Source organism: Arvicola amphibius, chromosome 9 (genome assembly GCF_903992535.2).
Source record: "Arvicola amphibius chromosome 9, mArvAmp1.2, whole genome shotgun sequence".
Lineage (NCBI taxonomy): Eukaryota > Metazoa > Chordata > Mammalia > Rodentia > Cricetidae > Arvicola > Arvicola amphibius.
The window spans coordinates 60,202,160-60,230,123 of record NC_052055.2 but is presented as its reverse complement, the minus strand read 5'-3'; the positions used below and the strand labels follow the sequence as shown (position 1 = coordinate 60,230,123).

Below are 27,964 nucleotides of genomic sequence, written 5' to 3'. Positions count from 1 at the left end.
CCAGTCCCGCTCCCGGCCGCAGCGGCCGCAGCAGCCGCAGCAGCAGCGGCCCCAGGATGGTGAGCGCCGCTGGACCTCCAGCCCTGGCCCGTCGCCCCCGGCCCGCGCTCCGCCCCCGGTCCTGGGCCGGACGCCCCCCCAGGCCGCGCACACTCACCTAGGACCCGCCGGGATGCCGAGGTACGCGTAGCAGGCCCGGGCGGGGGCAGGCGCGGGAGCGCGCGGGCGGCCGGGGGTCAGGGGGTGGCGACTGTGCGGTCCGATGTCCGGAGCTTTGTCCGCGGGCGCGGGGCCGTGCGAGGCACGGGAGGGGCGGGGGGCCGAGGGGCAGGGGGTCTAACTAGGCGGAGGTCGGAGGGCAAGGCCGGGAGAGACCCAAGCGGGTGCGTGGGAGCCCAGGGTCATTTCCGGGAGGAAGGGGGGCCGACAGGGATGGGATCGCCGTTCGGCCCGCCGACGGGCACCCGCTTCGTCTCACGGTCTGGAGCGCGGTCGGTGTGGGTAGCGAGCGGCGGGCACTTGGGAGTCTCCAGGCTCGGGAAGAAGGAGCCAGGATTTGCGGGTTCGGGTCCCAGAAAGATCGGGCGGCCGGAGCCCGAGGGCCGGCCCGCAGGCCCCTCCCACTCCGTCAGGTCTTTGTCCAGGCGGCCCCTGTGTGTGCGGGAGGGGGTGGGGGCTGGGTTACTGGCCTGGAGATTCCCCAGCATCGTGACGGGGCAGCAGGACAGGAGACTGAGGCCATTTCTATCCCGGCGCCCTTAACGCACACGCCTTTCGCCTTTCGTTTCTCTTCAGTCCGGGACTGCAGTCCCATCTCAGAGTTGGGGTTGTTGCACGAAGCTGCGCTTACTTTCACTGTGGGCCATTGGTTACCCTGAGCCCCCGGAGATCCCAGTTCTAGCTAGAGCCCCTTAAACTTCCCCACTCCTAGAGCCCTCTTCTGGTCTATGCAGAGATTCCCAATTCCAGACCCTTGGTAGAGGGTCCCCGTAGATTGTTGGGCGGGCACACAGTAAGACCTTAATAGATATCGGCTCCCTCCCGGAACTCTCTGGTCCAGTGGTTCCTGCTGGCCTGTGGAGCGTTCGGCGCCGGGGAGAGCGTGAGCAGCCGGAGCCCTGCGCCCCGCGGCGGCCCGGAGTGCAGGGGTGGGTGGGCGGGGTGGGTGGGCTGTTAAAGGGATGTCACTAAATCAGGATTAGGCCATGGGGCTGTCAGGCTGCCGGCCCAGTCTCCATGGATACCTAATTTGGAGGAGAATAGAGGACCGAAGAATGTTTTGTGTTGTCCTCACGGCAGTAGTAGAGGCGGAGCAGGCTCCGTCTCTCAGTCCCGCAGCTAGGAGTTGGGGGACTGCTCCCATCCCTCCCTGTTCTGGGTTTACAGTCTGGGGACTTCTCGGTGTCCCGGGGTTTGACACTTTCGCCGGAGGAGTCACTCTGTATTTGGAGTGGTCCTGGAGATGCTGCTGGTCCAAAGACCCCTGACTGCATGCGGAAGTTGCGAACCCTCCCAGTGTCACATCCGAAACCCCTGAGCATCCTTTAGGAACCTCGGGTACCCCAGAACCTCTAGGTCGGGTTTTGAACGCCGTTCTCTAATGGACTTTAGCCCTTTCCCCCAGGGACAGCCATAATGGGCAGCAAGGGGGTGCCCGAGCTGCAGCGCCCCAGGTTGAGAGGCGGGTATTCGGCCGCCTAGAGCTGCGGGCAGGGGGCGGGGCGGGGTACTTTCTCCAGTCGCCCGAAGAAAGGGGAGGATCTTACTTGGAAGGCCCCGGAGGACTGTGTGAACAGGCCTCGTAATCCCCCTTACCCATATTTAACACCATTTCATTTATTTCCACTTGATTCCATTGGTGTGCGCAGCAGCCAGAAGCGACCCTCATTGCCCTTGATTCCATTGGTGCCCGCAGCATCCAGAAGCGACCCACACGCCCTTGCTGTACTGTCTTCTGGGGAAGCCCCTTTTGATGTCACGGAAATTGTAATGCAGGATTGGAGTTGTTCCTGAAGGCCCAGTCCTCAGGAACTCCCAAGGAGGAGAGGGAGGGGCCCGAGTGACACAGGGATGATGCGATGGGCCTCCAAGGTCCTGCATATTCTTGGCTCTGGTGAAGAGAGTAGCCAGATTAAAGATCACCTAGTTAGACAATTCCAGTACACAACCCAGGGAAAGGGAGGGAAGAGAGAGGAACCGATGGCACCAGTGTGGTGTTCCAGAGTCCATTCCTGCCTCCCTCCTGGTCATCCATGGCCACAGCTTTTTATGGATCAAGAGCCCCTCCCCTCCCCTGCCTGACTGCAGCTTTATTGCTGAATCTCAGGCTCTCCACGCAATTTCACGCCTCTCTGCCTCTGCTCCTGCTGTTCCTTCAGCCAAATGCCTTCTCCATTGTCCCGGTCTTGCCACAACCTCCTCATTCTTCAGGGCCCAGCTAGGATGCCACATCCTCCCCCCCCCCACCCCAGTGTAGCCTCCCTAGAGTCCCCAGCTCTTGTCACTTGTCCCTCCCTCCACAGCCTCCTTGCCCTGCACCTGTGCCTTTCTTCCATTGTGGATGGATCCCAACTAGTCTTTGCTCCAGGAGGCAGCAAATGCACTATGGCCCCTGCCCCACAGTGGACTTTTTTTGGACCTTTTGGGTGTCTGTGTGGGTGAGGAAAAGGAGTTTTGTGAAGAATTAAGCAGGTGGTCTGCAAATCCTGGACTCTTGTCATTCCTCCTGGGTGGTGGGGACCCCTGGGTGGCTCTGCTCCTCCTTTCTTCCTCTCCTATCCCCCTCCTCCTCCCTTGACGACCCTTCCCACCCCCAAGTCCGGGGAGGACTTTGCCCCTTCCCTTCCCCACAGACCAGCATTCCTTCTCCGTCATTGTCGCCCTGTTAAACAGAGAGACCAGTCAGATCCATATGGGGCACATTAACAATTGCTTTTTATCTGGCCGGACTCCCCCACTCCTCACACTGGTCCCTACTGCTGCTACCCTGGGTCCTGAGGAGTCCTGCCCTCCCTTCCCCCCACACTGGTCTTGGAGGAGGTCAGGGGACAGGTTGGCTGGCTGCCCTTTCCCTCCCTGACCCCTCTAGCTGAATTTTGCCTGTTCTCGCCTTGGCACTCAATGACTTCATCACCTTACTTAATGAAAACCAGGCTCCACACAGGAGCCTGGCTCAGGAAAGTCCCAGGGCTGCATCCTGGAAGGTGACCAAGGACCAAGGCCTGGCATACCTTTGGTCTGTTGCTTTGAGTGCTCTTGCCTGCCAGCGGATGGAAGCCAGAGGGCAGGGGGTGAGCCATATCACCTGAAATCCTAGTCCTGGTCTACCCTGCTGTCTCCTGGGAGCCAGAGGGCTTAAGAGCTGTGTGACACAGAATTTTAGGGCTTTCCTGCAAAGAATCAAGAATAGGACCAGAGTAAAGTTAGACGTGAGGGCTCACAATCTAACCCAGGCACTAACGAGGCTGAGATGATTACCATAAGTTCAAAAACTAGCCTGGGTTACATAGCGAGTTATATATCATTGTGGGTCACAGAGTGAGACCTTATCTCAAAACCCAGCATCAACACTGCCAAGAAAAGTGCCAGGATGTAGCTCAATGGTACGGTGTTTGATGACACCACCCACCCCCAAAAGACAACAAACCAAACAACAAGAAATCTAATGGTGTTTCCTGGAGCCCCCGCTGAGCTGCAGAGGGGTGAGTGGGGCTTATGCTTAAAAACATGCACCCAAAGGGTCTATCTAGAGGAGCCGGGCCTTCAGGATGACCACTTCTGGAGGTCCCCAGACTGGAGATAGCTCAGGAGTAGATGTTGGTTAGGCTCTAAATGTTCTGGGTTGTATCCTCGGCCACTGGTGGAGGGGGCAAAGACAGCAAACTGTGGGACTCTACTCTTTGTTTACAGAGTCCTCAAGGAGGATAATGAAGTGTCCCCAGGAAACGCATTGTCATTAACTGACATTACCATACTTCGTCTTCCCCTTTAAGAGATCTTGGATCCTGAAGCTTCTCCAGTCCAACCCCTCTGGGGCTCTGAGGCCAGGGTCTGGCCTGCAGCCTAGGTCTTCTGACATCCTTGCTGCTTTGGTTACTGGCAGGGGACTGCGTGAGCCACAGCGGCAGGCATAGGATTGCCGGGGCAGTTTTCAGGTTTGAGGGTTCGCACTGCTCCCCACTTGGATTGTGTGGCTTGGGAAGAAGCTAATGGGAGATTTTTATTGCTTAAGGGTCCACTTGTCTTCAGGAAAGAAGAGGCAGAGAGAAAGCTAGCTCTTCTCAGCACTTCTGGACCAGGGCAGCTGTGGGAAACTCCTGTTAGCACTTGGGAAACACTCGGTTTCCCCTTGGGTTGTGAACAGAGAGTGGCATCTATGCTTGAACAAGCAGCACAGTAAGAAGTGAATGAGGCCCAGAACAAGGGGACAGAGCTCTAGTCGTGAATGACCCAGTCCATGAGGGCTGTGATACAGGAAGGCGACTGATATCTGCTGACTGGTGCGGTTGGCACCTTGCTGCCCTCCAGTTCCCAACTGTGACAGCTTTAGAGTCCAGCTGCTAAACTGTAGGTGGGCAGGACTTCCTAATGAAAAGTTGGGCCCAAGTCTAACCCTATTTCATTTTTATTAATGTATTCATTGCAGTACTTTAGCTTGGACGTGGGGCCTTGCACATGCTAGAGCCGAACTCTGTTCTCACAGCCCAGCCTTAGTTTATCGTTGTTTAGTCCTGGACCCCGAGTTGTAGGGACTCTGCCTGTTGTAACCCTGGGAAAGTGACATCTGCGGGTGGTGGTCTGTGTCGTAGTCTCAGGTTATTTGTGAGCTGGGGACGAGAGCCCCACGGTGGAGATTGGGCGCTGATTTCAGTTTGCCTCTTTGTCTATGCTCCTATATGCCCATCTCTTGAAATGCTCAGTGCCTCGGAGCCCAGGCAACTCCAAGAACCACATCCCAGTGCAGGAGGGAGAGATGCATGACCGATGTTCTGGCCTCCACAAGACTTGCCTGCACCATTCTGAAACTCCACAGACAGCATCAGGATAGAGAGCAGGGCTCAGGAAACAGGCAGGCAGGGGAGCCAGCATGGCTCCCGCAGAAATTGGGCTGACAGAAGCCTGCCTTCTTTTAACGCATTCAGTGCCTGGCACCCTTAGACTAGTGACAAGATTAGTTCACTTTTGTCCCCTGGATGGATCCCTGCCATTGTGACCTCCGCACCAAAATGTCCTGGGTGTTCTTATCCATGCTCCAAAGAATGCCAGTTATGGTCGCTGACATTTTTCCCCTACCAACTGGGCTTCATGCCTGGAGTTAGAGTCAGTCTCTCTCAGAATGTTTTTACGTTATTTGTTGATTGTGTGTATGTGCCTCTGCAAATGTGTGTGAAAGTCCGCAGACAGCTTGGGGAAGTTGGTTCTCTTCCCACCCTGTGCAGGTTCCAGGATCAAACTTAGATGATCAGGCTGGGCAGCAAAGTCTCTTGCCCACTGAACCATCTCGCTAGTGAAACTGTCTTAACAAAGCCTCACGAGTGTGTGTGCGGGGGGTGGGGGGTGGGGGAGTATCATTTCCAGTCCTGCCTGCCACAGGCATCTAACGTGAATAATGGTCACGGAGCTGGTACGGGTAGTCATTCATCCATCCAATAATCATTTTTTCTTTTAATGTGATGTCATCTTAAGGAACTTAGAAGATGCTGGAGACAAGCAAAGAGGCGAAAGGACAGGCTTTGGTCCCAACACTGCCTAAGTGGAGGGAACCTCTAGGTGTGGCCACACGGAGCTGTGCAGGGTGGTTGGGGAGAGGCTGTGAGCGAGGCCAGCTATCGTAACTGCAATCCGGGAAGGGGCTTGTCCTGGGAGGCTGTGTCAGTGGGAATCAGCAGGCAACTGGGACAAGGGTCACTCCTCGGGCTCTTTCCTGGAGCGTTGAGTTCTTTTAGACCCCTTGGGCGCTTATGAGTTGAGGAGGTGTTTAGTTCCTGAGGTCGTAGGGGGATCCCCCCAAAACCCAGTGGTCACAGAACACCTCCAACCCCAAACCATTGCACTCTATGGCTCCGTCCCCACTGATCTGCAGGTTGGCGCTCGCTGGGCGCTCTGACTCTGGCCACCAGGAGAACCTGCTCTCCCACCTCACTCTGTAGAGACAGAGGCTCACATATGGTTTTGCTCCTCGGAATCACCAGAAGTTAGTGGATTTACTATGAGAGTAGAAGTGTATTTGAAACTTCTTATGGTTGAGAAGTTCAAGAGCATAGGCTGGTCTCTGGCAAGGGCGTTTGTACTGGTCAGGACCTGGTGGGAGGGCACATGAGCACTGCACTGAGACAGAACTGGCCCGTTCTCACAGTGCTATTACCCATTCCTTTAAAAAAAAATGAGACACTATCTTACTATGCAGCCCAGGCTAGCCTTGAACTCACAGAGATCTTCCTGCTCTGCCCTATGAATGCTAGGATTAAAGGTGTGAACCACCATGCTCAGACCCACTCCTTTTGTGGGAAATAGCGCTGGGAGAGTGAACTGGGACTTATGCATGACAGGTGTTGCACTCTACTGCTGACTCATGTCCTGGCCGACACGAATCCATTCATTAGAGCAGAACCTTCATGGTCAAACACCCCTTTAAAGGATGGGGTTCTCGGTCTGATTCTTTGTCTTTGTCTCCGTCTCCTGTTTTCGTTAAATTAATTAATTAATTGAGACTGGGTTTTACTGTGTTAACCGAGCCTGTCCTGTGGCTCACTGTTTATCACTGACTGGACTCAAGTTTCTAGCAATGCTACCCTTAGTTTCCCAAGTGACATTGGGCTGTCACACCGGCTTTAACATGAGTTTTAGCAAGGAACCAGACAGAAAGCACCAGGCCCCTTTCTCTAGAGAGCCTCCTTTCCAGGTGGGCATGTCCTTTGGGGATGGCAACTCTTCTGTCTTGTTTCTACTACTGTCACATCCTCTTTGGGCCTGAGTTTTAGATCCTCGGCCCCCCTTATGGAGAGAGAAAGATAGAACTTTGTCAGGGATTTACTGGGGGGCCAGTGAGTCTAGGGATTCAGCTTGGGACCCACCCATGTGGGAAGTGCAGGGGGCAACCCCAGAGGAGCGTTTGACGTCCTGTGTCCCTGTTGGTGGGGCACAGCATTTCCAGGGGTTCTGGAACTTTCCAGCTTCACCTTCTATGAAGCCTGAAACCTTTATGGACCCTTTGCTGTCTTCCCAAAGAGTGGGGAATGGTGGTGGCTTTCCTCTGAGCCTGACATTGAGTCTGGATGCCATGCCATCTGGAGTTAACACTGCTGCCAGGCTCCTCAGACCTGGGCACAATGACAGCTTTAGAGAGTGCTGAGCTGAGACTTTGATTGTAATATGGGGAGAGGCTTTAGGGAGACTTCTAATGGTGAGGGAGGCCAATAGGAAGCAGAATCAAGTGATACTCTTCTTAACGTTAAATCAAATGGCATTCCTTGGGCCCCCTGTTCTTGTCTGGTGAACTTAGATGAGGAAACGGTGCCTCGGTTTCCTGTCTGTCACATGGGAGTGCCTCTCTTGGAGTGTTGTAAATATTAAAATATCGGGCATATATGAAGTGGGTAATATGTTGAGAACCCCACCCGGGGCAAGCAGAGGGGAATCGGTGGCTACTCAGCCCTTCACTTAGCATCCGCCCCCAGTTTTTCCTGTTCTCTCTGTCCCTGTGGTCCTATAGCTGTGGGAACCACCCCCTTGAGGACAGCTCTTCCCACTTAACACCCAGGTGGACCGGCCAGGCTGCATAGCTGAGTGACCTCAGCCCAGCACCCCAGGGCTGGGGAAGAGGCTGGGAGAGCTGACCCCTGGGGATTTGGAGGTGGGCTGCCTGGGCCTGTTTCCTCATCTTTGGGAGGCAGGCACTGTGGAGTGTGTCTCTCATCCACCACCATGCACAAGAATGGGACACATTTGAGACCAGGGAGAAAGGGGTCAACCAGACTGTAAACCTTTGGAGACCGCACACCCTCACACCAACCCAAGGCAACTAGATTCTAGGGCAACAGGGAGCCTTGGAGAGACACTGGGCTTTCTGGCCCGAGGCTTGTGTCCCAGGACCTTTCGGAAGTTCATAAATAGGTCAGTTTTCCAGTGCTACGCTTTCCCTTCTTACAGTTTTATTTATACAATGAAAAGTATTTTTGAGAACAGTTCACAGGCTTGCCAGCTGTGAAAAGGGCCGCTGGCTTAAATCTGGCCAGGAGTCCCGACAGCTCCTGTCTCCTGCCCCTGCCCATCTGGCACTAAGTCCCAAAGGCAGGTGAACCGTAGGTGCAGGCCTCACCAAGAGGGCAGACAGCTTGAGAGCAGTGGACCCCAGCTCGACAAAGCAGCAGGTGACAGCCTCCTCTTCCAGTACCTGTGTCAGCCCACACAGGTGCCTCCTGCGGAAAGAGAGAGGGGCTGAGCCCTACAGGGCAGCTGATTGAGGTGGGACAAGCACAGGGTTCAACCAGGAGAAACCAAACTATCTCCAGAAGGTTGATAAGAGGCTGCAGGGTGTGGTTCAGTGCGGATTGTGGGCTTTTTCTGGAATGCTTTTGCTGGGCAATTGAGGCCGCTATTTCTAAATTATTGGGGAGCATTATGGGTACACCCCTTGCCGGAAGGCTTTGGTTCCAGATCCCGTTTGTGTCTGGGGAGGTGGTGAGGGAGGGGAAGGATAAGGGTGAGTGTAGGGGAGAGCAGCAGGGTTCTGTGCCAGGCAGCTTGCCCTAGGGAGATTCACACAGGAGTGTTGAGCAGGGAGTGATGGCTGCTATCAGTAAGCATCAGAATGGTGGCCAGTAAAGCCAGAGCCAGGCATGGCGTTCCCCATTGTGGACCACAGGAAGGTGCTGAGGCGAGGGCCCAGGCATGGCGTTCCCCAGTGTGGACCACCGGAAGGTGCTGAGGCGGAGGGGCCAGACAGAGCCTGGCAGAGTGGCACAGGTGGCTCAGAGAACTGTCGGCTGGGACTGGAAGAGATGACAGAAACAAGGCTGAGGATGGGCAGGACAGCAGTCTCCCGGCTAGGGCCACTTGACGGGATCCTGTCTATTCCTTTTTAGAACTGGCTTTGTGCTTTGGACTGGGGGACCCCCCCCCCTCGTAGTTAGACAGAAGAAGGGCCGGAGAGCAGAGACAGAGGGTTCAAACGTGGGGCCAACTGTGGAGGACCATCTCAGAGACCTTCGGTGGAACCAGGTGATTCATGGCCATAGGCTGTGGCTTCTGAGTAGTGACAGCCTTAGGTGAACAGACTCTGGAGGGAGAAGGGTGGAATGTGTCCGGGTCATATGGAGTCCAAGGTCTCTGGACACCCAGGCAGGACCTATAGATTCTCATCTGGTTCTTGACTCCTAGGTCTAGGGATGGTGAAAAGGAAAGCCAGGATGGTTAATCTGGTGGACTCTCAGGAGGGACCTGAAACAGAAGCAGGGCATCTTGCCCTAGGTAGTTCCACAGTGACAGAAAGGGCCTCATGAGGCCTGGGGGTTCTAACAGAGCAGAGCTGGTGGGCAAGAATGTCCCAGGACACAGGCTTAGAGGGCAGGGCTGGCTAGGACAGCCCTGGGAGCCTGTGTGCTCAAGGGGCCCAGCAGGCGGTTCTTAAGTTGTGTTTTTTCTCCGTAGTCACCCTTCAAAACCTGTTAGAGTTCTGTTTGTTTTGTTTTGTTCTTTTCTGCTGGGAAAGCACTCCCCTCTCCAGGGCTCTTCCAGGCCTCCGAGGAGATGGTTCCAACCTGCCCTGCCTGACTGCTTCCTGCTCAATCCCAGCTCCCACCAGCATGCCTTGAAAGTGTTTGGGGTCCGCAGGCACCCCTGCCCTCTCTGCCAGTTCACACTGGAGGAGGAGTTCAGAGATCCAGACTTGTGCCATTCATCCCATAGGCTTGTGCTCACCCTCTGCAACAGATAAGCCGTGGGAAGGAGGAAGGGCAGTGACCCCTCCTCCACAATCATCCTCTGGGCTTCCTAGAATGGCCCTTAGAGAACCCCTAGCCCTGGTCCTCTTCTGGTTGGTTGTTAATACCTGCCTCCTCAGGACTATAGTGGGTCTACACTGTGCTGGGTAGGGACTCTGAGAACAGCGGGTGATGAGGAGGAGGGAAAAGGGAAGGAGGGTGTCCTGCTGTTGGTTTATACCACAGTCCCCCCTCTATGGTGGCTCCCAGAGAGTGTGCAATGACCTCTGCTGGCTCCCACTGCCCTTCGGATTTGATGAGGATGTGTGTGTGTGTGTGTGTGTGTGTGTGTGTGTGTGTTGGGGTCTTCTTAGCCATTGGAAAGCACACTGGGTTGTATTAGCTCCTTTCTTTGCCTTCCTGGGACCAGGGATAATTCCTGGCTGCCTGCAGCTGTAGCTCGAAGGGTAGTGTGGTAGGATGGGCTGTCCTGCCCTCCAAACTGTTCCCAGCCCAGACTCACTTCTCTTGATCCAGGGAACATGTGTGCCCTTCTTCTAGTCCATCCCTACAAGGCAAGAGGCAAACACAGGTCAGCTCTGGTGAACTCTCTGAGGCCCCTGGCTCATCACCCGAGTCTGAAATGGTAAACACTTTGTTTAAAAGAGAATGCTGGTTAACCAGGATGATGTCTCCTACTCAAAACACAGGGGTCCTATTTAGTCTGGTTCCTTCTCCTTGGCATCCACAGGGGGATGGTTCATAGAAGGATACGCCCTGACAGCCCTGTCCTGGCAGCAAGATGGGGTGGTGGGAGGGTAGGGCTTAGGGGCATTCCTCGGCAGGGACATTAAGTACCGGAGATGGGAAAAGCTGGGTGGGGGAGCAGCTGGAAAGGGGGAGAAGGAGAGAGAGGGCTTTTGAGCTGGAAAAGTGACTAAGTCAGGTCTGACAGTCTCATGACAGCCCCAGAGAGTAGAACCTTGATCTACTGAGGTGGACACAGGTTGTGGGGCCTGGCAGTTATCCCCAAAGGCAGCCAGGTCACAGAAGGCACTGGCGGGTCCCCGAGCTCCTGGGGAGGACTGATTCGGATCGCCATTGGCAGCTTTGTGTGTTGTCCCTCTTCAGGCTCCTCAGAGTGTGGGGAGGGGATCTGGGGGTCACCCTGGCCTCCCAGGGTTGTAGACGACTGTTTGATCAGTGAGTGTGCAAATTGGGATTTTATGGATTGCTTATTCACTGCTGGAGCCGAGGCCCCCAAATTCCTCTGAGCCCCAGAATGTAGAGCCTCTTCCTGGGAGTTCCCCAAAGGCCCCGCCCTCCTGCTGTGGCTCTTCCAGAGGCCCCAGGCTTGTCAGTGGAGGTTCAAATGTGCTAATACTCTCCCCAGGGGCTGTGGGACAGCGGGATACTGAATTGTCAGAGCTGTGATTGGTCAGAGGACATGAGAGGGGGTTTGTAGAAGCAGCTTGTGTGTGTGTGTGTGTGTGTGTGTGTGTGTGTGTGTGTGAGGGGGTTGGGGAAGTCCACCCTGCTCAGACCACTGAACAGAGACAAAGGACATTCAGCTAGCCGGAACAAGGATTAAGCTCAGAATAAGTTCTGCCCTTACCTGGTTCAGATGATGAGGGAGCCCACTTTTCAGCTCACCTGGTGGAGGCTAGTGAGTGTGTGTGTGAGAGTGTGAGTGTGTGTGTGGTGTGTGTGAGAGAGAGAGAGAGAGAGGAGAGAGGAGAGAGAGATGAGAGTACGAGAGAGAGAGAGAGAGAGAGACTGTGTTAAGGGTGGCACTGGGTTGCATCTGTTGGAATAATCCAGCTAAGATTATCTTCCCCTAAGAGTCTCCATTGCTTCTCCCCACTCCCTCACTCCCCTTGCGGAGATTACATCAGCCCAAGCATGACCAGGCAGCAAGGCCGGGCATGGGACTGTCCAGGCCTCAGGGGACACAGCTGTGACCCCCCAGACTCTGTTGTCATTTGGCAGTGCTTCACTGTGACTGTAGGTCACATTTCTCCCCCTCTGCCGGCCCCCATCTGTCCTTGGGCTTGGATGAGGATGAGGATGGTGAGCAGGGCGGGGGAGGGGTGCTCAGGAGCCAGTGGGGGTGGGAAGCACAGCCAGCCTAAGGGCCAGATGACAACTACTGCCCTGTCCTACCTTGTGTCCTGCTCTTCGGTCTGCCCCTCCTCTTCTTGGGCAGACCAGACAGGCTGGGGGAGGGGCTACCCCCGTGGGGTTGAGGCCATCTCAGGGAAGCTGCAGTCCAGAGCGATTGCAAAATCACCAGGGAGGCTGAAGGGACAGCCTGTGTCCTGAGGAAGGCCACCTGAGGCCTGAGGAGCCCCCTGCTACAATGGTCCCAACAGAGCTCAGGCTACAGAACAGAGCTCTAGTGGGGATGAAAGCAGTCTGGTCCAGAACTTTCCTTGGTGGTGTCCTGTATTGGAGCTGATATCATAAATGACTGTCGAGGTGCTTGGAATGTAGCCAGTGCTGTTGGGGAACACATTGTATTTTATTACGTTTTAATGGATTTAAACATAACTAGTTCCCTGTGGCTGGTGGCTGCTTTTTGGATAGTGTGGGATTAGAAGCTGGGGGCACTAAATGAAGTGTTTGGGAACAGATGGCATCCATGCCTCATTATGGCTGGGCGGCGAGGCAGGAACTCTTTCCTGTCACATAGTAACTTCTGGGCACCACGTGGATCTGCTGTATGTGGTTTCTCCGTGACTAGAGACGGCCTACTGAACATGGGGGGCTGATGCTGTTTACTAGAGACCCAGCATGGATCAAAACAGCCAGAGCAGGAAAGGGTTGGCCTATATACCTCTAGATGTGGGAGACTGGAGGGACTTTAGTGGGTTGCAGACTGAGAAGGCTTCCTGGAGGAGGGGGTAGGATAAAATTGGACTGGACAGAGTGGCAGTCAGGGCACAGGCAGGTGGCTGGGCCTTGGAGCCTATTCCTGGAGACTCAATGACAGTGATCCTGAGCAAGGCCCACCAAGACCAAGGCTGGATCAGGGAGCAGGGCTGGAAGCATGGGTTGAGTCACACTGCTCTTAACAACTGTTACAGCCTTGGTAGAATCCCGTCCCCATCCTCCACACAATGGAAGAGCAGAGCCTCTTGGTGAGCACTGAGAAGGAAGGGCCAATGATAAACTAAAAGTTCTGCAAATCCTACCAGCCCAGGAAACGTGGAAGGCTTACTCCTCAAGGGTGCCAGCCCCTGGCCCGGCCTCTTAACAGGACAACAGATGGTCACAGCTTGGCTGTGGCCCTGACCGAGGACACAGACAGGGATTCTTTGCTGCCCCCTCCCCGCCCCCCAGTTCGTATGTGTGCACACATGCCCAGATGGGGGCCACTTGGCCAGCGTTGCTCAGGCTGACCTCCTGCTGTTTGGCATTTGACATATGGGAGACCAGGGGGCAGTACCCCCCACACCCCACCCTGAAGAGGAGCCAGGCTGGCGGGGAGGCCTCACTACCTCCAGGAAGCAGGGTCCAAGGGCCCTGATCTCTTAGCATGTGTCCATGGCCTTTGATGGGAATTCCATTGCCCCCTTTGTCTCCCTTGGAGTCTGTGGGAGGGGAACAGAAGAGAGAAGAGAGAGACGAAGGCTGGTGGGTCCCAGGGACCTGGGATGAATGGATGCCTTTGGGCTCTAGTCTTCGCCTGACCATCCCCTCACCCACCCACCCATCCATCCATGCATACTAAAACTATCAAGAACTTGCGGTTTGTGCCAGGCACTGTCTTAGCTGCTCGGGAAGAACAGTGAAGAACAAAAACTCCCTGTTCTCGTGGGGCTTTTTAGTGGTTCCTCAGAGGAAAGCAACAGGTAGCTCATATAGGACGAGGGCTGGCAAGAATATCAGGATGAGGGGACAGTATATGAAGTGAGGTGACAGCTGAGCCATGAGGGTGCTCCCAGCACCACTGTGAGAAGAATGAGTACCTTCGGGTGGGAGGATCAGCAGGTGAGGGTGAAGGACAGGCGAGGTGCAGGCCTTAGGGGAACAGACCTGCAAGGAGTGGGAGCCATCCAAACTAGGGGTGATGAAGGACCGGGGGGGTGATGGCTCAGTCATGCAATTGTGAGGACCTGCGTTCCATTCCCCACAAAAGAGCCAGATGCATTAATGAGGAATCCCAGCCCAGGGAGGCGGAGGCAGAGGCAGATGGATGCTGGAATCTCATTGGTCAGCTAGCCTAGCCAAATCCAGCCAGCTTTAGGTTCATCAAGAGATTCTGTCTCAAAAAGTAAGGTGGAGAGTAACTGAGAGACACTTAACATCAGCCCTCTGGCCTCCACACACACAAACATACACGCGTGTGCTCACCTCACGCACGCACACAAATCAAAGAAGACAAAAAGCTTTTCTGGAAGAATGACACAAGCAGACTCGTTTCCAAGCCTCTCGATGGCTAGAGGAGCACAGAGTAGGCACAGTGTGGTCTCGGGGCTGAGGGGGAGATGTCTAGGGGGTGCTGGAAAGGGCTGTCATCTGCACACATCCTGAAGCCAGAGCCAGCTGGTGGCAGTGCAAAGGAGTGGCATCTGCCCTGAGCAATCTGAAGCGAGCTGAGAGTGGGTGGGATGGGGTGGTAGCCAGAGTTTGATCTGGGGACATGTTTTTGCTTTTGTCTTGGCGTTTTGAGGTAAAGTTTCATGCAGGCTGGCTTCAAACTCCTGATTTTGGTGAGGAACTCCTGAAGCTCCTGCCTCCAGGTTCTAAGTGCTGACATTACACAGGCGTGTGCTACCACGCTCAGCTTTGAGTTTGTGCCGTGTTCATGGCGGCAGTTGGACTGGAGGCCACGTGTGTCAGCCATGGTGGAGTACAGTTAGGAAACCAGGGTGGCAAGACCCTGCCTATGTAACATCTACACACACATGATGGTCAAGTTTGTGAGCCTGGCTGTGATCATCCAAAGACCTGCATGGAGAGAGAAGTCAGAGCCCAGGCCCATGATTGTGTGGAGGCTGGCAAGTGGCCCGGAGGACAGCTAGAGAGCCTCTGGCCTGGTGTCTAGGCCAGCAGAGACGGATGAGGACACCAGTGAGTGGCGTGCTGGGCCCGAACACAGAGCTGGACCAGTTTGAAGATGAAACGGGAAGACAGGAATCAGAAATTCTAATCTGGGCAACTTTCAAGCAGTTGGTTCTGGAAAAGTTTTAAAAGTAGGGCAGAGGGAATTCGGAGCTTATTCCAGTGGGAAAATCACAGCCTATTGTGGGCTGATGAGGACACAGTGGAGAGGAGGAAATAGTCCCTGTAGGGAGGAGGGAAACCGGGGCAATGCCACGGCTGTTAGAGGGGGATCAGGGCCTAAGAGGAAGCCCATACACCACTCATCAGCCTGTTGGCCCTGGGTTCTTGTGGCCATGAAGACTTTATCCTGCCTCCCCAAGGAGGTAAGTGGTTAGCAGTGGGGGGTGGGAAGACACAGGGCTCACTGTGGACCCTGATGGGCCTGGAAGACTTAGCAGACAGGATGTGGCAGGTGTCATGAGCCGAAAGCCTGCCTGAGGTTCTGAGTGAGCTGGGCTGGTTTTTCTAGATGTCTTGGGAGGAACGGTGGCTTTGCATTGTCTTATAGGCTGGTGCCCCTCAGCGGAGAGGCCTGTGCTCTTCACAGACAATTACCAGAGGATAAGCAACACGCATAGAGGCAAACAGAGAATCGGTCCAGAAAAGAGCTTTTGCGACCCGGACACTCCTCACTCACTCCTTCGTTCATGTCTGCCAGCCCTGTGCCTGTTTTTTGTACCCCTCTGCAGTGCATGATCTTTCTTCTGGCTCTGAGCCAGGAGAATAGCTAGGAACAGCTGGGGAGGGCGGCCCCTGCTCCTCTGTAGGCACACGAACCCTGCCACAGTGGGCGCAGAGGGAACATGCTGGTTCCGAAGGAAGAGACATCCCCTTCTATTGTGGGCCACACCTCAGTGGTATTGCTCTAGCCTCTGCAAGCGACTGCTTCCATAGGTGGAAGGAGACTAAATGCGAGGACTGGGCACTGCGTGCGGCTCAGCACTCTTCCTTTTTTTCTTATCTTGGGCCTGGAGTCTGTGCCAAGGCTCCAATCTTTGCAGACCCATTTTGGGTTATGTCCACAGCCCCAGATATAGTCTTGGCTGTCTCTGAGCTTCCAGAATAAATCTTTTCTTCTTCTCCCGCCCCATCCCTTTCTTTGCTATTCAAACAAACAGAAAACTAACCTGGCAGGGCTGGAGAGATGGCTTAGTGGTTAAGAACATATATTACTGTTACAGAGGGCCTAAGATTGGTTCCTGTACAAGGCTTTTTCTTTTGGGTCACCAACCAGCTCCCAAATCATGATGCTAGTTTTGAACACTTGGCTTTAGCTTACCTCTTTCTGTCTAGCTCTTTTGACTGAAATCAGTCTGTTTCTCTTCGTCCACCTTTGCCTTTGGCCTATCACCTTTCTTACTTCTGCACACCTTACTTTCACTGCTTATATTGGCTGCCTGGCTGGCAGTAGTTGCCTGGCTTCTTGCCCTAGGCGTCTTCTCTTTCTCTCTTCCTTCTCCTTCTTCTCTCCAGCCTAGGTTCCTCCTCCTATTTATTCTCTGCCCATAAGCCCCACCTATCCTTTCTCTGCCTACCTATTAGCTGTTTCAGCTCTTTATTAGACCAGTCAAGTGCCTTAGGCAGGCAAGGTGAAACAAATGTAACACACACCTTTACACAGTTAAGGCAATATTCTGCAGCATACACAAATGTGATACATCTTTGCCTGGTTAAGATAACTACAGCAAATTCCTAGTATCCATGTTGGGTGTGTCTAGAAGTCTAGCGCCAGGCAGGGGATATTTACACCCTCTTCTGGCATCTGCTGGTACTTGCACTCATGTGCACATAGCCCCACAAACACACTCTCACACATGATTAAAAATTGTTTTTTGAGACAGGGTTTCTCTATAGCTTGGAGCCAGTCTTGGAACTAGCTCTTGTAGGCGAGGCTGGCCTCTAACTCACAGAGATCCGCCTGCCTCTGCCTTCCAAGTGCTGGGATTAACGGTGTGTGCCACCATCGACTGGCCAATTTAAAATTTTTAAAAAATTCTTAATAAGGGCTAGAGAGATGTCAGCAGTTAAAAATACCGCTTTTCCAGAGGATGTGGGTTCAATCCCCCAGCACCCTCATGGCAGCTCACAGCCATTTGTAGCTCCAGGTCCAGGAGATGCAGTGCCCTCTTCTGGCTTCTTTGGCACCAGGTAAACACTTGCAAATAAGTAAAACACCCATTTATTTACACTGAACAAAACAAAACAGAAGACTCCATCAACTTTATCTGTGAGTTCCATTAGCACCGAAAAACTCAAGTTATCAGAGCTTTAAGAATAGCAGTGATTTTTTTAACTTAATTTTTATTTGACAACAAAAACTGGAATGTTTTCAACGAATACACTGTTATAAGTTTTTTTTTTTTTTTTTTTTTTTTTTTTTTTTTTTTTTTTTTTTTTTGGTTTTTCGAGACAGGGTTTCTCTGCAGCTTTAGAGCCTGTCCTGGAACTAGCTCTTGTAGACCAGTCTGGTCTCGAACTCACAGAGATCCGCCTGCCTCTGCCTCCCGAGTGCTGGGATTAAAGGCGTGTGCCACCACCGCCCGGCTTACACTGTTCTAAGTTTAAGTCACACTAGTTCTGCACATTGCTCTACATGGCTATTTGTGGCGAGAACACTTAGTTTGCAGCAGTTTTAAGTACGCAGTGCTGTGTTCACTGCGGTCATTGGGCCCTCCTAACTCAAATGCTATGTTTTTGGTCATCCCTCCTCATTCCTTCTTCCTCCCTTTGTGGTTTCATCCCTTTCTCCTTTCTTCCTGACCACACTCAGCTTATCAGAGCTGTAAACTTGGGTCACATTTTGACCTAGTTCTGCCTGTCTATCAGCTGGTACACGGTTGGCGACACTCTGTAGTGTTGAAAGGCTGCAAGATAGTATGCTTAGTAAATATGGACCATGGTCGCTTTCCTGGCAACTTTTGCTAATTCCTAGACATGCACTGAGCCCCAGCCATACCAGGTTCTGTGGCAGGCCCCCAGAGCATCCCCTAAGCAGGAGGAGCCCTCTGTCCTGGGGCCTGTTCTCTGGTCTGGAGCTTGGGAGAGAGGTTTCTGTGTGGTAACTGCAAGGACGGGGCAAGTGCCCAGTCCTCCAGGTCCCCGTGTCTCTGTCTCTCTTTCCTTTTTCAATGGCTGGGGGTTGGCATGAGGGGCAGGGTCCAGAGCAGTGAGGCCTGTTCAGGCTCTGCCAGGGACTGCGGACCCCTGGGACCTGAGTTGTAAGCAGCAGACAAAAAGCCTATGACAAAAGGCCTGTGGGAGCCTGCGTGAATAGATTAATGAGATCTCCATACGGAGGCCCCACAATGAGATTCTCCACTTGGTCCTTTTGTCCCAGGCTGAGATAATGGAGCTGGAGGAGGCTTGCGCAGAAGGGGGCATGAGCCCTCCTCCACTACAGCTGAGTGGGGGTCCAGATGCCCCTTCTCTACTATGCCCCCCCCCCCCAGAGTGGGTAATGGAATCTGGAATCAGAATTTCTGAAGTCTTAAGGGGCTTCTGGGAACAGAGAGAGGCGTTGACACTGTGTGACCGCTGTCCGTTCCATCCGACTCGAAATCATGCAGCTTAATTTCTAAGAACCCTTAGGACTGTAGTGAAATGTTTGGGCTTCTCCCGTGGAACCGATAGTTACTGACAGAGTGTAAAGAATAGCGAGGTGGGGCGTCTGGCTGGTGGCCACACAGTAACAGCGTGGGGTCTGCTGGTTAAACTGTGGAAGCACAGGGATGGGTTGGGCGCTCTGAGGCAGGGAGGCAGTGCAGCACTAAGGCTGGTTGTGAAGGCTGAATCAACCTTTGTAATCCCGGGCTTCCTCCAATGAGAAGTGGGGCTGTAGAAGAAACTTTATTCTTACATTCAGTAGTTCTGTAACCGCTGATTATCATGCCGTGTATGTGTGTGTGTGTGTATGTGTGTGTGTGTGTGTGTATGTGTGTGTGTGTAGTTCAGAGTCCCAGCTACCACTAGGGCAAGCCACAAACCCCAAACTGCGGACTGTTTGCCAGCTCCTGTCCACATGCTGTTGTGTGTGGCTGCGTATCCACAGGCAAAGGGACAGAGGATACAAATCCCCATGAGGTACGAAGACCAAATCTACAGTTCTGGGAGACTGTATGTCTACAGGAAGATATGGGAGCCGTTTTCTTAGACCGGACAGGAGCGAGCACTGTGCCTCTCTCAGGCAAAGGGTTAAAGGCCTTGAAGTTGGGCACTGCAGGAAGATGCTGAGGGCGAGAGCTTTGACTCCTATCTGTTGTGTATCTTGGAGAGAGGCAGGACTCTCCCTGCATCTCTGTCTCATGCAGGTTGGAGCACCAACATGAGGGAAGCACAGAGCAGTGTCTATGAAGTGGCAGGTGGACCATCCTGTCCTGTCCTGTCCTGCTGGAGGAGTCTTCCAGTCAGCTCCTCGCCCCAGCCCCCAGGTCACCACTAAGCCAGAGAGGGTACTACTTGGGGCCTGTAGTTTGTACTGCCTTTCAATGTCATTGTAGATCCTCCATCTCTACCTGTTACACATTATGCCCTTTAATCTGGAGAAAATGAGGTTCCATAAGGTTGGGTAGTCTACTCAGGATCCTCTGTGTCTAGATGTGACTTTGAAACAGGTCTCCCTGATTCAGGGCTCTGCTCTTGCCCAAGTCCTGGTGTTCCTCACCCCTGGCTCTGCTGACCCCAGGACTATAGATAGGATAGAGTGAGTTGGAAGTGGGGAGGTTGGCTGTGTAGGGGTGTTAAGGGTTGGTAGGAGCAGGGAGTTAGTGATCTCTATCCATACCGAGGGCCAGGCTGGTGTGGCTTGGTCTGGGAGGAACCTCCTGGAGCTACTCTTGTGTACAGCCCAGACACTCTTGCCGGGGACCTGTGCATGCTCCTGCAGTCTGTTGTGTCTCCGTGCATGCTCCTGCAGTCTGCTGTGTCTCCATGCATGCTCCTGCAGTCTGCTATGTCTCCGTGCATGTTCCTGCAGTCTGCTGTGTCTCCGTGCATGCTCCTGCAGTCTGCTGTGTCTCGGGATCCTTTTGCTACCACTTTCAACCAGAAAGCAGATCCTAGAGCCTGGCCTCCCTCCCTTTTCTGGTTGGGTCCAGGCCTCAGACTAGATTCAGACTTGGACCAGATCCTTTCCATCACTAGGCTCGAGGGAAATGCAATGTTCCAGTTTTCAGTTAAGCCCAAGTTGCTGGAGACATGGTTCCTTGCCTACCTGATAGCCTAGAGGACATGTGGCAGATCACGGTCACCACATGTAGGCAGTAGTCCCCAAAAGAAGGGGAGCAGAGCAAGGCTGGCAGTTAGTGGGGACCCAGGGCCAAGGGAGGTCATGTTGGATTTGTGAAAAGAGTTACATTCCCAATGGGAGGAGCTTGTACACAGCACTTAGGTTGGATTGATTGTTGGGTCAGGATGGGGATCTATCTACAGCCGAGGTGGGTAGACTACCAGGCCTTTGGCCTACAAGGTGTTACAGATGCAGGCAAGGAGGAAAACAGGGGCAAGTGGCTTCATTTTTCTTTTTTCCTGGCTGAAACGGAAAAAATAAGATCTAAAGTATCTGAGTAGACAGGCCAGTGATTAAGAAGTATGGGGCAATGCCAGGCATTGGTCTCCACAGCAGAGGGTCGATTTCTGCAGAAGAGAGCAAGAGTCAGACTTGGAGGGCAGGTCAGAGTGGAAATGGGCCTCTGGGCCCATCGTCCGATGAGTGATTCCCAGTGGTATCTGGTGAGGACTTAGTCAAGATTGCCTGGCAAGGGAGAAGGAAGCTCACGGGGACAAGTCCAGGCTCAGACCTATTGTGCCCTTCCTCCCCTGCAGGGTCAGTGCACTCAAGGGAGACACAGTCCTCAAGGTCTGTGTTGCTCCGTATTGATAATCTAGGAGCCAGGGCACAGATGATAGGAAGTGGATAAATTGTGACTTGGTGTCCCAGGAAACTGCCCCTTTGTCACCAGGTAATGGCTCTCATATTTGAAAACCCTCAGCAGAAGCTGGGACTCGGAACACATATCCCTCACCTCTATGTTTGTTCTTCCTTCCAGCTGCTGGTACCTTCCAGAACTATTACCCTCCTTTTAGGTACTAGTGCATAGCTCATGCTTTTTCTAGGTGGACCAACAGGCCTTTTGGCTACAAGGTTGATAGAGATGTAGATAAAAAGTGAAAATGGGGCCCATTTCATTTTCCAAGAATAACCAGCCGCTGCCAGTATAGTGGCTGTGCACAACCAGAGGAAACACTGCTTTCAGCCTCCTGCACACACACCCCATCACGACTCTGGAAACTGCAGTTCTCGGTCCTCTCTATAGGCTCGGTGTGTAGTTTTGTAGGTGTACACAGTACAAGGGCCTGGTGCAGCTCTGTAAATTGTGATGTCTCCAGCAGGTGGCAGTACAGTGCACCAAGGAGGCCGGCCGTGGTGCTTTGCTTTGCTGAAGCTGGTGTTAAAACTCCAGGGCTCCTTCTGAGTGCAAAGAATGCAGGTGTGCATAATTGCATAACTGTGTCCAGCTAGCCCTGGCGTTCTGAGTGTACTGTTTCTGTCATCTGGGATGCACTGCTCCTTGTAACTGTTCAAGATGCCACAGAGACACTAGCTCTTCGGTGAGTCCTCAGCCAGGAGAGGCATGTTCTCTTAAGCTCCAGGGCCCCAGGCAAGCCCCTCCATTACTTCACAAAGGATACTATTTACTTGACTTCTCTCCAGCTGGCTGAGCCATCTTAGCCGTCCTTTAACCTAGCCCCATGCCTAGTAAAGCACATGGCATTTGCTCAATACAGTCTTTGCAGAGAAGTTAGAAGTAATGTTCCATAGCGTTTACCTGGCCTGCAGGAGCCTTGGGTTCAGTCCCCTGTGCAGCAATGCCCATGTGCGCGCGCACGCGCACACACACACACACACACACCAATACAAAGTTTGCTGAAGGAAGAACCTGCTATTTTATAAATTCATCAAAAGCTTGGGCTGTCTGGGTATGCCACAGGCTCACTTCATTTAGTCTTTGAAATTTTATTGTTGGACTAGGCTGGCTTATGGGAGCCGCGTGCCAAGACAAAACTGTTCCCCAGGCTCTGAATCTCTTACTATTTCAGGATTCATGCCTTGATGGGTGTCAGAGGACAGTTTAGGGAACGGCCTTGGACTGTTCTTGGCGTTGATGATACAGAGACACTGTGACAGCTCACAGACCTGCTCTGTGGCCCCACATACCAGAAACTTTTGTTCCTTTTGAGAACTGGTGTTTTGCAAAGTGAGTGCGATCGTACCTCCCTCTTTATTTGGTGACTGGGAAACTCAGAACAAATTAGCGTTCACTTTTTAAATCCCTCCAGTGCTGATCCCAGGTCCCTGAGCATGGCAGGCAGGTATTTAGCCAGCTTTGGGATGCGGCTGAAAGTCACCTGTATGCTCCATATTACCCCATGCACTTCAGCAAATTATCTGCCCATTCCAAATAATGTCTGTAAGGCAAACAGGCATGTTCTAGTTGGCCGGTTCTAGTTTCTTTAGGCAGAGGCCCAAAGAAATCAAATAGCAAGGAAATAAGTGTTGCTGGGTTAGCCACTGTGGTTTCCAGGGTTGATGGGCAGGATCACACTCCAGGGCACTTCTGACCTCAGCCCAAAGTGGACTTTGGGTCTCAGTGAATGCCAAGGTGAACAGAGAATCTTGGAATGTCAATTTCTTGGACCTCCTTGCCAGGAGCTCTGGGCCTGCCTCACTAAACCTTACAAACTCTGACACCCCTGCTGTGGCCCGCACATAGTGAGTGAACAGAAGTATTGGTCACTCCCGAGTCTCGTGGTTTAGCTCTTCCAGTCTGGCCCTTTCCTCTATTGGGTCCCAGTAATGAGCTTTGTTCCCTAGGAGGCACAGCTGCTGTGGGGAAGATTGCTGTTGTCCGACTTGTGCAGTTAGGGCTAACCATGGCACTTCTGAGTTCCTCTTGGTGCCAAGGAAACTATTTCAAACAAACAAGCAAGCAAGCAAGCAAGCAAAAGGTCCAAAAGGTTGGGAGGGGTAGTTTGTCATTATCTAAGTCTGGGGACCGTCCACGGCCCCAGAGCCACTGCAGGAGCTGACCAGTCACTGCTCTTCCTGCCTGCAGTTCTGACGAAGATGCACTGGACACCAGAACACGCCCAGCCCCTCAACCAGTGGCCAGAGCAGCACTTGGACGTCTCCTCCACTACCCCATCGCCGGCCCACAAGTTGGAGATGCCTCCAGGGGGTCGCCAGCGCTGCCACTATGCTTGGGCACACGATGACATCTCCGCCCTCACTGCCTCCAACCTCCTCAAGCGCTACGCTGAGAAGTACTCCGGAGTCCTGGACTCGCCCTACGAGCGCCCGGGCCTGGCCAGCTACAGTGACACCGCCTTCCTCAACGGCGCCAAAGGCGACCCGGAACCCTGGCCCGGGCCGGAGCCACCTTACCCGTTGGGCTCGCTCCACGAAGGCCACCCGGGAGCCAAGCAGGCCGGTGGGGGTGGGTCCGCGGGTCTCGGGGGCTCCCCGGTGGTAGCGGGGAACCTGGCTGAGCCGTTGTATACCGGCAATGCGTGCGGGGCCCCGTCGGGGGCCACCGAGTACGCGACGAGCTACGGGGGCGGGTACCTGGCGCCCGGCTACTGCGCGCAGACAAGCGCCACGCTGGCCCCGCCGCCCCCGGCCTCGCTCCTGCAGCCAGCACCGCCGCCCGGCTACGGGCCCTCGGCGCCGCTCTACAACTACCCGGCGGCCGGCTACGCCGCGCAGCCCGGCTTCGGGGCGCTCCCGCCGCCCGCCGCGCCCCCCGCGCCCTACCTCCCGTCCGGCCTAGCGGCGCCCACACCCCTACCCGCCCCCGCGCCGCCCCGGTCCGCGCCCTACGGCTTCCCCACCGCCGCCGCCGTCGAGGGCGTGTCGCTGAAGCGCAAGGCGGTCGACGAGGGAGCCGAGGCTCGCTATCGCAAGTACACTTACGAGCCTGCCAAGGGCCCCGCTGCCGACGGCGCCGCCTACCCCGCCGCGGATGACGCCGAGTGTCGGGGCAACGGGTTCCGCGCCAAGCCAGCCGCAGCTACGGAGGAGGGGACCGGCAAGTACGGCGGCGGCGGCGCTCTCAAGGTCCTGGGGTCCCCCGCCTACGGCCCGCAACTCGAGCCCTTTGACAAGTTTCCCCCCGAGCGGGTCCCGGCCACCCGTGGAGGATTCACGGCGCCGTCGGGGGAGCCTCCCAAGGGTGTGGACCCGGGGACCCTAGAGCTGGTGACCAGCAAGATGGTAGACTGCGGGCCCCCGGTGCAATGGGCAGACGTGGCGGGCCAGGGCGCGCTCAAGGCGGCGCTGGAGGAGGAGCTGCTGTGGCCCCTGCTGAGGCCACCCGCCTGTCCCGGCAGCGCGCGCCCACCGCGGACCGTGCTGCTCTTCGGGCCCCGCGGCTCCGGCAAAGCGCTGCTGGGCCGCTGCCTCGCGACCCAGCTGGGCGCCACGCTGCTGCGCCTGCGCGGGGCCGGCCTGGCGGCCTCGGGCGCCGTCGAGGGCGCGCGCCTCCTGCAGGCGGCCTTTGCGGCTGCGCGCTGCCGCCCGCCCGCGGTGCTGCTCATCAGCGAGCTGGATGCACTGCTGCCGGCGCGGGACGATGGGGCCTCGCTGCGGGCGCCTCTGCTGGCCTGCCTGGACGGCGGCTGCGGCGCGCGCCACGATGGCGTGCTGGTGGTTGGTACCACCTCGCGGCCGGCGGCCCTGGACGAGGCTACTCGCCGGCGTTTCGCGCTGCGCTTGTACGTGGCGCTGCCCGACGGCGCGGCGCGCGGGCAGATCCTGCAGAGGGCGCTGGCTCAGCAGGGCTGTGCGCTGAGCGAGCGGGAGCTGGCCGCCCTGGTGCAGGGCACCCAGGGCTTCTCAGGCGGCGAGCTGGGGCAGCTGTGCCAGCAGGCAGCGGCCGAGGTGGGCCTCTCCGGACTGCAGAGGCCCCTTTCCTACAAAGACATAGAGGCTGCTCTAGCCAAGGTGGGCCCTCGGGCTCCCCCCAAGGAGCTGGACTCTTTAGTGGAGTGGGACAAAATGTATGGCTCCGGACACTGAGGATGGCTGGGGAGAGGCCACCTTCGCCAGAGGGGACTGTCCATGGCCAAAGGAGCGATGAATGTGGGGTGAGAGAGGGGAGGGCTCTGCTGGTGAGTTTGTTTGCATGGGAAGGAAAATGCTTCTGCCAGGCAGATCGATGCCATATGCACCAGTGTACTCAGGTTTCTCCTATTTATTGTGGACGGGAAGTTCGCCATCTCCGCCGGGCACACCCGACATGAGCTGGCACCAGGGCCTGGGGAGCTCCTGTCCTCTCTCCGTAATCCTTTTGTCTCCTTGTCCTCTGAGCGCCACCCTTCTTTCCCCATCCTACCTTTTCTCTATAGGCTTAGTTTTCTCCTCGAGGTTTTGTCATTGACTCCTCCCTCTGGTCCCCTCCTCATGTACCACCCCCTGAGCTTTTCTGTGTGGCTCCCCTGTCTCCTCCCTCCTCACTGCTCCTCATTCACTCTGCGGGGTCTTGGCAGTTCTTTGGGCCTAGAGGCTGAGAAGGGGGTGGTAGGGAGCCCCACAACCCCTCAGTATATTACCCACTAGAAATCTTGGGTCTTAGGGGTGGGAACAAGGGAAAAAACACCCAAAGAAGGGTTTTTTTTTGTTGTTGTTGTTCATTTTTGAGGGGAAGTCCCAGAAATTTAGATTGCTTAATATTTTAGGCCTCTTATTTTTGTAAGATGTGTAGGATTTGCTGTTTTTCGTTTTATTTTGACAACTCAGGAAAAAAACTGACCTTAGAAAGAATGTTAGACTTCTGCTCTCCTGTTACCCCTAGGCCCCACCCCAGGGGAGCAGATTCTCCCAGACCAGAGAGACTGGGGCTGATGAGGAAGACCAGACATGAGCCCCAAACTGCTATTGCTGGGGCAGAAGCAGAATGTAACTAAAGGCTTCCTCCCCAGGCCCAGCTTGCAAGGGAGAGCAAGCGGGAGCAGGGCCCTCCGGGGGGGCCAGGGAGACTTGCTGCTTCCTTCTGGCCAGTCTCCTGTGGGCCCCAGTCCCTGGCTTCAGGTTCTCTGGGAAACTTACAGAGGGTTGGGGTACTCTCTCTCATGTCCTGCCTCAGGTGACCCAGTGGAATGTTCTCAGGTTACCTCACTGGAAACCTGCTTAGTCAGAGGCTCCCTATACCAGGCTAAGAGGATTCCCCCCAGAATGAAGATGGTCTAGCCAGAAGTCTGGCTGGCACAATATTGACTACTAGGAGCCAGGCCTCCTTGTTCCTCTGGGACCTGTCAGGAGGGAGAGCACGGCTCTGGAGACAGTTCTGTGGGGGAATGTATTTACTTGCTCTCCCAGATTGTGGGGCCTGGAGAGTATGACGACAGAGGAAATAGGGCCCTTCTCTTCAAACCCTGTTCCTCCTGCTTGCTCCCTCAATGGGGCTTCAGCTGTTCAGCCCCTCAGACCACTTCACAATCTTTGGTGCAAAGAAGGAACATTCCCCATCTCTGTCCCACCCTAGCCCCCCTGCTTGTTCCTTGTTCCTTGTCCTCCTCACTTTCGGGTGCCGAGGATGGCATGAGAGACATGGCAGAGGCCAGGTAGCGAGGGCAAGCGCTAGCCTTGAGTGTGAACGGGAGAGCTGCCGTGCAGGAGCTAGCCTTGGGTGTGAACGGGAGAGCTGCTGTGTTCCCTTCGTCCTGTTTCCTCCGAGCCTCTCTCTCTGGAGCCAGAGGCCACAGAGCGCTGCTGCCAAAAGATCCTTGGTGGGAACTTGGGATAAGGGAGTTCTCTCAGGTCTGGGGGTGGGGTGGGGGTAGAGGGGCAGGGAGTGAAGTTGGGAACCCAGCTGTCCCTTCAAGCAGCAGCACCTCTAGGGGGTTCATGGACCAATCCCCAGGTCCCTACACTTCCTTTGCTAGGCTCTTTCTGTTTCCAGGTTTGGAAGCTTTGCACAAGAATCAGCCCCCGGCTGCAGCACCTACCTCGTGAGCATGGGGCAGGATGGCAGGGTGGGTCCAGCCCTAGCGATGTTGGGGGCATACCAAAGAATCCAGGGGTGGAGTGCGGGGGTGGGGACAGCGTGCCCTGCAGGGGTGGGCACATAGACTGTCCACTCCCTCTGCTAATATTGGGTTGGGATCCTCTCCTTCAGCTGTAACCATTTCTACCTCATTTTGCTGTGTGTTGTACATGGACATATTTATCTCCTGTCTGATGATGCTCTGCAGTTATGGTCTGTCTACCTCAGAAGAGACTGTATTTTAAAAGAAAAAATTACACAGTATTAAAAGTATGATGTGTGGTATTCGGAGGATTTCTTGGGGGTAGTGGGATGCGGGGAGCGTTGGCCACTCAGGTTGTTTCTGTCCCTTCAGCAGGAACAGAACTTGGCTGTTCACCCCATGCCCATCCATGGCTGTCATTTGCTGACTGGAGGTCACAAACAGGGCCTTCCATCTGGCTCTGGATGCTGATGTGAGGAGCAATGACGTGCAGGCATGTTTGTTGAATGAATGCATGAACAAAAGGGGTGTGAAGAGGAAGGGAGCCCTCGACAGCAGCCCTGCTTGAGCAAGTGAGAGTCATGCTTGTCCTCCGCAGGGGAGAAGGCAATGTGTGGAGACACCCGAAGCGCGGTGCTTCAGACCACATGAAGCCCTTGTTCATCTTGTTCATTTCTTCGCTGTCTGTCAGTCCCTATGATCTTCAACAGCTCAGGATACACCGAGAGATGGAGAAATTAGGGACACTGTGGAGCTCTGAGTCCCACTACTATCTCAGGGCTTTGACTGCCACAAACCAACGGGAACAGCATGCTGGGCTCCCTTTTAGGGCTCACTACAGGTTCACAGGAGGCAAAGCCAGGAGCAACCTCCAGAGAAACAAATGGGGTACTTCCAGGATTCAGAGTCCTTGG

The 27,964-nt window shown here is 54.7% G+C and overlaps 1 protein-coding gene across 1 annotated transcript; it reads left to right on the top strand.

Annotated features, from left to right (window-relative positions):
• On the top strand, positions 1 to 27,352 carry Fignl2 (fidgetin like 2). The gene is made up of 2 exons (XM_038342312.1): positions 1 to 180; positions 23,141 to 27,352. Exon 2 carries the CDS (start codon positions 23,152 to 23,154, stop codon positions 25,099 to 25,101), a length of 1,950 nt encoding a protein of 649 aa, XP_038198240.1. The 5' UTR covers positions 1 to 180; positions 23,141 to 23,151; the 3' UTR covers positions 25,102 to 27,352.
• The last annotated feature ends 612 nt before the right edge of the window (positions 27,353 to 27,964 follow it).